General features: G+C 35.2%; 1 protein-coding gene across 2 annotated transcripts; it reads right to left on the reverse strand.

Moving 5' to 3' along the window:
- Nucleotides 1–8,991: 8,991 nt before the first annotated feature.
- Nucleotides 8,992–10,368, reverse strand: LOC120412977 (uncharacterized). 2 transcript variants are annotated; one of them, XM_039573624.2, is made up of 3 exons: nucleotides 9,997–10,368; nucleotides 9,549–9,937; nucleotides 8,992–9,488 (listed from the first exon to the last, which is right to left on the reverse strand). In XM_039573624.2, the coding sequence occupies exons 2-3, from the start codon at nucleotides 9,698–9,700 to the stop codon at nucleotides 9,329–9,331; spliced, it is 312 nt and encodes a 103-aa protein (XP_039429558.1). In that variant the 5' UTR covers nucleotides 9,701–9,937; nucleotides 9,997–10,368; the 3' UTR covers nucleotides 8,992–9,328. The 2 variants fall into 2 exon arrangements, with proteins under 2 accessions (XP_039429558.1, XP_039429559.1); XM_039573625.2 differs by having other exon boundaries at nucleotides 9,549–10,368.
- Nucleotides 10,369–10,682: the final 314 nt, after the last annotated feature.

The raw sequence follows: 10,682 nt of genomic DNA on the forward strand, positions 1-10,682 counted from the left end.
TGGTTTGGTGCAGTAAATACTGCATTGTCGGTCCATATCCGAGGGAGCAAACAGTTTTTGCCTGACATAATTATGCCGGTTTGGTGTCGTAGGACATGGTCGTCCTCCTTCTAAGCATAAGTGGAAGAGAGAGAGAGGAAAAAATGTGTCGTTTGAGGAACACAGTTTTACGATAATGATCCACCATAATAAAAGTAACAACGTTTCCCATAAAGTGTTCCTTGAAGGTTATGGTATGTCTTCGAGGAAATTGACCTAGATCGGTGCTCGTGTGTGACTGTAAGTGTGGAGTTGATGCTGGATAAAAGGTGCGATATGATGATATGCTGCAATTTACATACGCAATATGGACAATTAAAAAAATTAAATGCAGAAAGATGAGGCTTAGTCGAATTTAATTTACAGCAATAACAAAATCTTGATTGCAACATCTTTTTGAGTTGTGTAATTTCTAAGTAAAATTTAGATCAATTTATAAAACGGGATGACTCCTTCGTTTAATAGAAGAGAGTTATACATTAGAGTTTGAACAAATTACCACTGCTGCCTAATTTGGGGGGAAACCCCTCAAGCAAAGTGGCGACGACTTCCAATTCCGCTCGCTAATGGATAAGATAAGGCGTCACACGGGTAAAGTGCTATTAGAATGTTTCGCAGCAATATCATCAACCGATTCAATTTGGCTTTTAGTTTTAGCGACCGAAAGACGCTAAATTTCTGCCTTCCAGGAAGATCTGAAAATTTAATGAATTTGATGGCTGAATCGCTTGGAGCTGTGTAATTTGATGTAACTTATTTATAAATGTCTACATTCTAACGATGAAGAAATGACAAACTTGAAATAAATGTTGCCTTCAAAACTGAACATGCCATGGTTTTCCAATTAACAAACACAACTGTGATAAAAAAATCGCCCCTCAGCCAAAACTCGTCGCTCGGTCAATAAATTTGCTGCCTCATTGCTGGACCAATAAATTAATCAACGAAATATTTGAGGAAAATAGTCCAGCGTAGTATAGAGTATGTGAAGTGAGTGTGAAAACATAAATGTCGACCCCGCGGGAATGCTTCATCAGTCATCCTCTCGCACCAGAGTTGTCCCTCTCTGTGGAAGTTGTTGGCGCGGAATGCATGAAGAGAATGAGAAAAAAAAGAAACATTGAACTTTGAAGTACTTTTCTTAAATATAATTCTTGTTTCTGATGACAAATTAACAAATTAACAAATTAACAAATTAACAAATTAACAAATTAACAAATTAACAAATTAACAAATTAACAAATTAACAAATTAACAAATCAACAAATTAACAAATTAACAAATTAACAAATTAACAAATTAACAAATTAACAAATTAACAAATTAACAAATTAACAAATTAACAAATTAACAAATTAACAAATTAACAAATTAACAAATTAACAAATTAACAAATTAACAAATTAACAATTAATTAATGAATCAATGAATCAATGAATCAATGAATCAATGAATCAATGAATCAATGAATCAATGAATCAAATTTCACACTTCTAGTTGGATTTTCCCACAAGTTTTGATTCAACCAACTTGCTGCGGGGGAAGCATGAAAACAGGCACGTGATAAAGTTTATTTTTGAATGAATTTATGGACTCTGCCGCTGCAAATGGTCCCCGTGGGCTTTTGGAGGGCTCGCATGGGATCAACGAGGGGGGATGTGTTCGATTTTTTTTGTTGCCTCCGTTGACACACTTGATTCGAGACTTTTGAGCGGTTTAAAAAGTGCCATGAAAAAGTCGAGTGTATCAATCAGGGAGCGTGCGACGTATTGGTCGGTTGACCTGAATGAAAATAATTGATTTATTGTGTGAAAGAGCAGCGGCGTTGGTTGAAATTGGAGTTGATTCAGTTCGGAAATCGGGGATTAAAAGTTTTTTTTCAGCCTGAAAAAAAATATAAATTAGAGTTTTTCCAATAGGTTTTTTAATCAATTTTTAAACATGTCAAACCATTAACCACACCACTTTTTTCTGCTCCTGAAAGGTGAAATTCTTTTGACATCCCACATGGCAAAGAAAATACCACAGAATCCAATTTTCCATCCAGAACCCCCACATCCTGAGTAAAGCTCACCACAATCACACATTTATCCAAGTTTTTTTTCCTGACGACACTGAATATCGCGCAAACCACGTGGAGGAGAGGAGGGGTTGGTTGCTCAACGTAAGAAATAAAGAAAAACTGCAATGAATAAATTATCCTGACAAATGCACAAAAGTTTGGTTTTGTTAAATAGCGAAAAAAGGGCAAATTGTAAAAATGTTTTCCATTCCACGGCTTTTCAGGCTCAGTTCCGTAACATTCCAAAAATATCGCAAGGATTTTTCCCCTTCTTCTTCCCTTACATTCATGCAAACTCGAGCCTGTTCTTATTTAGATTACCATTTTTCAACAGCTTTGCCTCAACTCTTGCCTGACTGACTGACTCGTTGATGCCGACAGACACGCACCCGACTTTACCTGTCCAAATTGAGTTACCCGGCTGAGACGGTACACACGCCGGAACGCTATCCTCGTCCTGGCTGGCGTTCTTACTTGCAGGTACCTCCAATTAAGTGGCTGCGCATTTGCTGCAAAAGGGCATTCAAAGGTTACGTATTTTTGGTTTAATTTTTATCAACCAAAAGTGTAAATCTCTAAAATTTCGAAAATTTCTTCGCGATTTTTAATATTGTATTTTTTTGGGGATTTTAAAATAATTCATGAAGGAAATGTAACTATGTAAAAAAAAAATCTCAAAAGCTATACTTGCATAGCTCTCATTTTTCAACTCGCGATATGTCGGAAACTTTTGGTCCAGGCAAGGTTTAGGCTATTGGTTCAATTTTCAGCGTTAAAAGTGACACTATTTTTAAAATGTCTGCTCTCTACGAATAAAGAAATGAATTCCCAGAATCGTGATTAATTGTCATGAATTTGAGAACCATTCATGGTGCATTTGCACTATAAACGTGAATTTATTCCTTCGTGTTTTTCAATTTCATGAGCACAATTCACGGTTTCGAGAATGGACTTTTTGCCGTGTATAATAAAAGTAGTTTACCTAAACTTTGAAAAATATTTGCAACGGCCTTAAAACAAGTTTTTTGGACATCTAAATTTTTTTTGGATTTTTAATTTTTATTAAGGTACAAATACATTTACAAATTTTATTTAAATTTTTTGTCTCCCCCCCCTTTAAAGTTGGCCTGAAAAATCAGAAGGCAAAAAAAATATTTGTTAAAAAAAACTTTAAAATTTAAATGCAAATTTAAGTGCAATCAGCAGAAATTAATTTAAAATGCATTCCGCTGCGTTTAAAATTATTTTTTTACATGTTTGGGTTGATTTGGTGCATCTTTTGAGTTTTTGAAAATTTTCGATGTTTAGTATCGCATAAAGTTTTTTTTTGTTTTCGTCAAATCTTACTTTTTTTGGAAACTCTTGATGGCAAAACAGCTGAACTAGTGTAAAATGCATTTTAAAACACTTTTTGCATTCAAATGTTGGGACTATGGCTTGTTATTTCCATTTTTTTACTCCCTCCCCCTCCCCCTTCTCGGCTTTGGTCAGAGCCGAGGGACAAAAACTTTCAAAAATGTTTGTATCGACCTAAACATGTTCAGGTTATTTAGAAATAAACAAGCTCTTCCCGGCAAACTTCGTCCTGCCTTTTTTTTGGTTTCCTGACGTTTCTTGCTTGTTTTCCAGTTCAGCCTCCTGTGATCAAAATTTGATTTTACGCAGCTTTTTCCATACAATCTGCAGATTCCAGGTTCCAGAGTGGCCAAAGTTGTCACTTTTTGGCGTAAGAACCTTCCTTGAGCTTACACGAACCTAACGCAACAAAAAGCGCCTCGATCCGACGTTCCGTGTTCAATTGATTCGCGTTCGAACAAAACCGTCGAAATTTTTTATATATATAGATATGGTTTTGAAAAAAGTATTGCTATGACTTTTACAATCCTTCAAACATGAGCCATTTAGAAAATCAATTTTAAAACAAATAATATCTATGAGTTTTCGCATTGTTTTGACATACCCAAGTCTTTGAAATTTTTTTCATCAAAACTAATTTCTTTAGTTTTTCCATTCATTTCTTTTCTACGGGTTTTGGTATTCTTTTAAACATTCATGTTTAGTTCTATAAATAATATAAAGAGATGGTTTTTAAAAACGGTTTTGCATTTTTTTTGCATGAGTAGTTCCATTAAAAATAGCATTTCAATAACATTTTTGATTTTTTTTTTTATGTTTGCATAAATCAAGCAAAACAATGTAAAGGGGCCAATGTGAGTTTGTAAACAATGAGTCTATCCTGCTCACTTCTAATGTAAACATCCACTGACGTGAGCAGGATAGACTCTTTGTTTACAAACTCGCATTGGCCCCTTTACATTGTTTTGATTGAAATACTATAAAACAAAAAAGGCAGTTTCTACATTTATATCATGTATAAATTTAGTGAAATCTTCATGTTTTTCTTTGGTGTTTTGTTTTTAATACAAAAAAGACGAGTTGTTCAAATATTTCGATTTTGAGGTTATATCCAGCCAAAAATCACAGACCGATTCTTAGCGAAGCTACACCAAAATGTCACATTTTTCAATTTTCAATGTGATTTTTAATATGAAAAAAATCATTTTTATTATGATTCAATAATTGCAATGTGCTTTAAATGCGTTTTCTTACCTTAGAAGCGAAGAATAACTACAAATATGGTCTGCAAGCCATTGAACGGGAGAGGAGTTTTTTCATAAATCTGCTCCTTTCGTTGTCCCGTCACGAAAAGAAATGGCTGGCAAAAACTCAAATTTCAACCATCAGTTCAAGGAGCAAAAGATTCGTTTTTTAATTTGTGATAATGTGTAGAAGAGCAAAAGTTTTTAAAAATATAACTGGCAAAACTGTAGCGATTTTTGTAGTGTGCCTTTTAAAAGTCCAGTTTTACGATGTTGTCCCGTCACGCTACATTTTTAGTTCAGGGGAAGCACAGGTACTATATGGTTCATTCTGCATGATATTTCCTTGTAGGAAAATCAATTATCTTTCCAAATATGTAATAACATTGGGGGTGTTGCCGCACCAACTGTGCGACTTTTACGTTGTTGTTTAGCACCAGCCGATCCCTCAATTGTTTACTAAAAGTAGAGAGAAGAAGTGTCAAATAACTTTGTTAAGTGGAAGATTAGCCAGCGTGCGTTTAAAATAATCACCAACTTGGTGTCTAAGCCAATTAATAAAGGCGTTTATCAGGTTGCGGTTAAGATTTAAAGAATATTAATGGAACACTGAAATTGTAAGTCAAGTTAAACATATTGTACTTCTTCAACGACTAATCGCAATAAAATGCAGCTTTAAAGCTGCTCAATTTTCAGCTGCTATTAAAACGGTGTTTTAATTCTCACCCACCGCAACAGGGGGGTTTCTTCTTTTATTTTGCCACTACAGCCAAAACGCTGAAAAAAACTTGGGATTTTTTTTGAAAAGGAGCCGAAGAATCGGTCCACAATGATTTTCTTAAAGCAAAAAAAAAAAAATACAGTTGATTACTATGAATACAAAGAGACGAGTTGTTCCTCTTTGTATTCATAGTAATGCATTCTGCTAAAACGCTCAACCAAACCACAAACAGTTAAATACACTAAATCGATCTGAAAATCCTTTCTATTACAGATTTTAGGATACAGAGCGGATTCGCTAATTGGAACGACTGACAGCTGTCAAAAGCTTGAAACCACGTGTTCAGAAATTGTCGAAAAATGGGGTTGAAACGTCAACATCAGTTTGACAACTGGTTTTGACGGTTGAGTGCTTTTAATTTCGATACGTTCGAATTAGCGAGCGTTCGAATTAGCGGACATTCGAAGTAGCGAAATTCGAATTAACGAATCCGCTCTGTATACAGATTCTTCTTTTGGATAGCGAGCAGGGTTGTAATAATATCAAACTTTCTGTTCTCAGCGACTACAATTATCATGCCCGAAATCTCATCTACCATGATCGACAAATGATAGTTTTTGGACAAAGTTTTATTGAAATAAAGAAAAATATAAAGATAAATCTGGTTGCGAAAACGTAATACTCTCCCATTGGCCTCAATTAATAGAAATAAATATAATATAACAAACGGTTGATAAATAAGTAAGAAATTCCATAAAACAATTTGCGTTGTTTATCTGTATTTTCATGGAATAGCCATATCAAAACTCACGTAATTTACGACCACACCTTAGTAAGAAGCCCTGAGGAGTCTGAGTAAAAGAGCGCACTTGAAGAGCAGGAAAAACTGCAGCCGTGAAAAGACAGTCTTCGGCAGATTTATCAGCAGCCTGGTGGTGAAAATTTTGTTGATAGCAGGTGAGAGGAAAGGTTGTGATGGTGGTGCAGCATGCAAGGCATCAGCTCTGAGCTCCATTAAGATTGCTTGTGAGATGTCGTCTTATTTTCAAACCCATCAATCACATCACGAGCACAATTTTAAAAAGAGTGAAAATGGGTCAAAACTGAGTAAAAGAGGTTATGAAGGTATCGTCTGGTCTGTAAATACACGTCTGCTTATAATGGAATGCCTTGCTCGATTAATTGAGTGAGAGTAAAATATGCAAAATTAATGACTTTTGAGGTGACCACAGACAATGTTCTTTGTCATCCTCTTAATGAATTCGAATGCTTTGTAGGGTATTTTAACCATTAGTGGACCCCCTAGTAGAGCCGAAGCACATTTTTCACAAATTTTCAATATTTTAAGCACTTTTTCATAACCCTTTGTACAAAACAATGAAAACTGAAGTCTTTTGAACAATTTTGACTATTTGTTTCATCAGTTATTTGTTTTTGAGCAGAAAAATAGCCAATTGAAAAAAAAGTTTTTTTTGCCTGTTGTGGACCCCCTTTTCCTATAGTGGACCCGGGTCCATAATCCGATTGTGGACCCGGGTCCACTATAGGCAAACTGTTATTTTTATACCAAATTTAACCGATATTTGATGTTTTGATGCATGGTGTAGGTCTAATGATAGGTATAATGAATAAAAGGTGGATTTTGCTCACTTTTCATCATAAACAAATATTTTTTGTTAACAAATTTGGCTTTAAACAACAAAAAACCAAACAGACATTTAAACACATTTATTTCCGAAAAAGATCAGAAAAAACGTCTCGAAAACCACTGTAAACATAAAAATAATTTTAAAAAAGTAATCTTGATGCAAATTTTTCCATATTAATTACATAAATGGTTGACCGAAACTAAACAATAGAATTGTTTACAGTTGCTGATAAAACCACGCATGTTTTTTGGAAAAAAATGTTTTGTTATGATTTATTATTATAAAATATCATTTCAAACTGTAATTATGGTGCTTCAGTTAAGTACAATTAACTATAGTTTTGATAAATTATAAATTCTTACGGCTTCAGCATTATTGGTACTTTTAACATGAAAACAGCTATATTTATACTAATAATTGAAAAAAATATGCGTTTTTTTTTTTTTTTTTTTTTTTTATGCGTTTAGGTTGATAACAACAAGCATTTATTGTATGTTTTAGAGAAACTTTTGCTTGAATACACAGTTTTCATCATTTTTGAAGGTTTAATTAACAGGGGTCCACTTTTGGAAAAGTTTGGATTTTGGTTGTCCTATATTGGACCCCCATAATTTTTGCTAGAAAATTGCATTTCTTCGCTTTATTTTAGTAAATATCCTTAAACTTACATTACTTCGACTTGCTGAAGTTAAATAATCAGTCAAAAAATGATTGGATGGTTAATTCAATCATAAAATATAAATGCAGTTTTGTTGTGAATATGCTAGTGGCCATGGCTGATTTCAGATGTCGAACTCAAAACACTTATTTTGGTGAAAAGGACAATTCAATGTCAGTCAACATTGTTCTAAATGATGCTGAACATGCCAAATAAAAGATTTGTAGACAACAACGCGCTTGAAATTGTGATTTTATTGAATTTTCCATTAAAAACCCTTCAGAGGGTCCACTATAGGAAAGGGGTCCACTAATGGATAACGTACCCTACTCTTGTTTAAAAAATCATGTACTCAATCTTGAAAAAAATATAGAATAGTCAAATTTAAGAAAAAAATCCTAACCAAAATTTCTCAAAATAGAGCTTGAATGATTTAACTTTCCAGAAACCATTGCTCAACCACACAATAAAGTTAAGGTACCCGTTGTCGTCACCGGAGAGGTTCATCTTTGTTGTGAAGCTCTTGCACCCATCCCCCTCAAATATATTGCATTGTTTGCAGTTTAACGCAATTAGATGTCGTTCGGTCTGCAAACTTTTCTCATTGTGTGTGCTGCCACAAGTTCTGCAAACACAAAAGTGCTGCACAACAGCCATAAGCCATAACCAGAAGTGCCAGTCGCAAATTGCAAACGATGATATTAAATTATGCGCACCGGGGAGGGGTTTCTTTTTGATTTAAATTGTTTAAAAAAAATTAAACTTCTCATTCATAACAAACTCGAATCTCATTTCGTATTTATAGCATGAGGAGGCTTTTTATTAGCCGAGGGAAACATCAAAACTAGATTTGTCGTCCCACACCAGCCGGGTGACAGGAAAGTAGTAAAAAGGCAAAACCTTCAGAGTTCGAATCGAGTTCCTTATCCATTCAGTTATCAATGCCACATTAACGATTCTAGTTATAGGGTATCCGTGGAATGGTTTTAGTACCTCGTAAAATGATGAATATGAACTGTGATAGATTTTCGTTGGCAAATTGCCATATTTGTTATCAATGTGGAGATTTTACAACCTCAGACAATTGTTCGAACCGATTGTAAAAAATGATGCTTTGAATACATTTTCGATTCGAACCAATGAAAATGTATAAAATGCTCAAATTCATCAATTATAAAGCTGTAGTTTATGAGTACACACAAAGAAAAAATACTGTAAATTTAAAAAGATCGTTCGCTGGATTAAAAGTTCGCGTTGGTGAATATTCGTAGAAAGTTCAAACTTTTTAATTTAAAAGTTGCAAAGTTTTTGATACTACCATGCACTTCTGGAACAAAATCATTGTATCGGTAAAAGTTTTTTACTTTTATTATAAGAAGAAACTTTTTATGGCAACAATAAATAACATTTAACATTACAGTGATGATTTTCGAAAAATGTGATGGATTTTATTTCTATTTTTATTTTAATATTAAAACTGCTGCTTATGCTGCTTAACATCGCGGCCTACATTTTGGAGCGCGACAGCGATGTAGAGAACAGGGTGGTCTCGTTGCCGGCCATCATCAGGACAGGCTTGGAGGAGTTGGCCATTGGGTGTTAATTCGAGAAGGTAAGTCGACGTTTTCCGACTGGGAAGTGAAGCGCCTGAACCGATAGTTCCCGATCACATCGTCCTCCTTCGGAATGGCACAGATGTTGCCAGTTCATCCGGCCGAAGCTGCGCCATCGCGAGTTGAGAGTTTGCGGGCGGGAGTTGCTGAAAGTGTTTGAAAGTAAATTAAATTGGCTAGACACTGAACACATTCTCAATACTCACCGGTGACTTCTTCGGTATTCCAGGTAGATTTTCTTTATCAGGTTCGTCGGATATCGCTCCAACCTCTGGAAGTAATCCGAGTACGACAGCTTCAGGACCTGCGGCTTTCGTACAGACGGTTCTTCCAGAACTGGTGCAAACTTGTCAAACATGTCCCGCACCGAGAAATGGAAAGCAGACCCTCAGGACATCCCACACTGTCCCGTCATCACATCCGGCACAAAATGCTGCTGATGGTCGTAAACCGCCGGCACCGAGTGCAACATCCGCGCTGACAACCTCCGATCGCTTCTCGTCGTTTCCCTCTTCCGTCGGATCCTTCTCCTCACCGTTAAAATTAACTTTATCGAATACAACCGGTGCAAATTCACATCCGCATAAACGGCGTCCTACAAAAACAAACAAAATCAAACACAAACGCCACCAAACACCCAAGCTTCCTTCTTACCCATTTCGGTCGTGAAACAGCTGCAGATCCGGCAGGAAGCTGGCCTCATCCTTTTGAAAACCAACTTTCCCCTAATCCAGTAACCTTGTTCCGCACCATCCTCCTTCGAAGGTATCCGCGTCCAAGTCCTGGCTGCGGACGCGTTCTGTTTTGATTGACGTCGTGGACCACACCTCACTAACCACCGGAATCACCTAAACGTTTGTTTACATTTTGGACTTAGACGAACACGGTTTCACGAGAACGACAAAATGAAAGAAATTATACAGTCGAATTAAAAGTTAAAACTTTTAAATAAGTTAGCAATGAGATTTTCAAAAACTGTAGCATTAAAAGTTTTCATTTTCAAAACAAGAAAAAAACTTTTAATGTAGCAAATTTTAAGCACTTATTAATTTAAAAGTAAGTTACTTTTGTCATTACCATAATATTTTTTTGTGTGTAGGACTTTTTAGAAAAGAATGAGTACACGAAAAAAACATTTCTCATTGTTTATTAAACGCATTTTTTTATTTTCATTTTTATATGTTTCATAGGAAACAAAAAAAACATCATTTATAGGAAACTAAAAAAAAAACACGCACAGTCATAGTGCATGATCAGAAAATCCCTTCGCAATATACAGAATTTCATACATATCCATATTAATTTTCAGAATTGTGTGGAAAAACTAATGATGAAAATGA

The sequence above is a fragment of the Culex pipiens genome, chromosome 3 (assembly GCF_016801865.2).
Source record: "Culex pipiens pallens isolate TS chromosome 3, TS_CPP_V2, whole genome shotgun sequence".
Taxonomy (NCBI): domain Eukaryota; kingdom Metazoa; phylum Arthropoda; class Insecta; order Diptera; family Culicidae; genus Culex; species Culex pipiens.

Excerpts from the sequence above, each read along its gene's own strand:
- LOC120412977 (XM_039573624.2), bottom strand. The coding sequence starts at position 9,700 with ATGTTTGACAAGTTTGCACCAGTTCTGGAAGAACCGTCTGTACGAAAG. Across the intron at positions 9,489-9,548 it reads GAATACCGAAGAAGTCACCG|CAACTCCCGCCCGCAAACTC; the intron begins GTGAGTATTGAG and ends AAACACTTTCAG.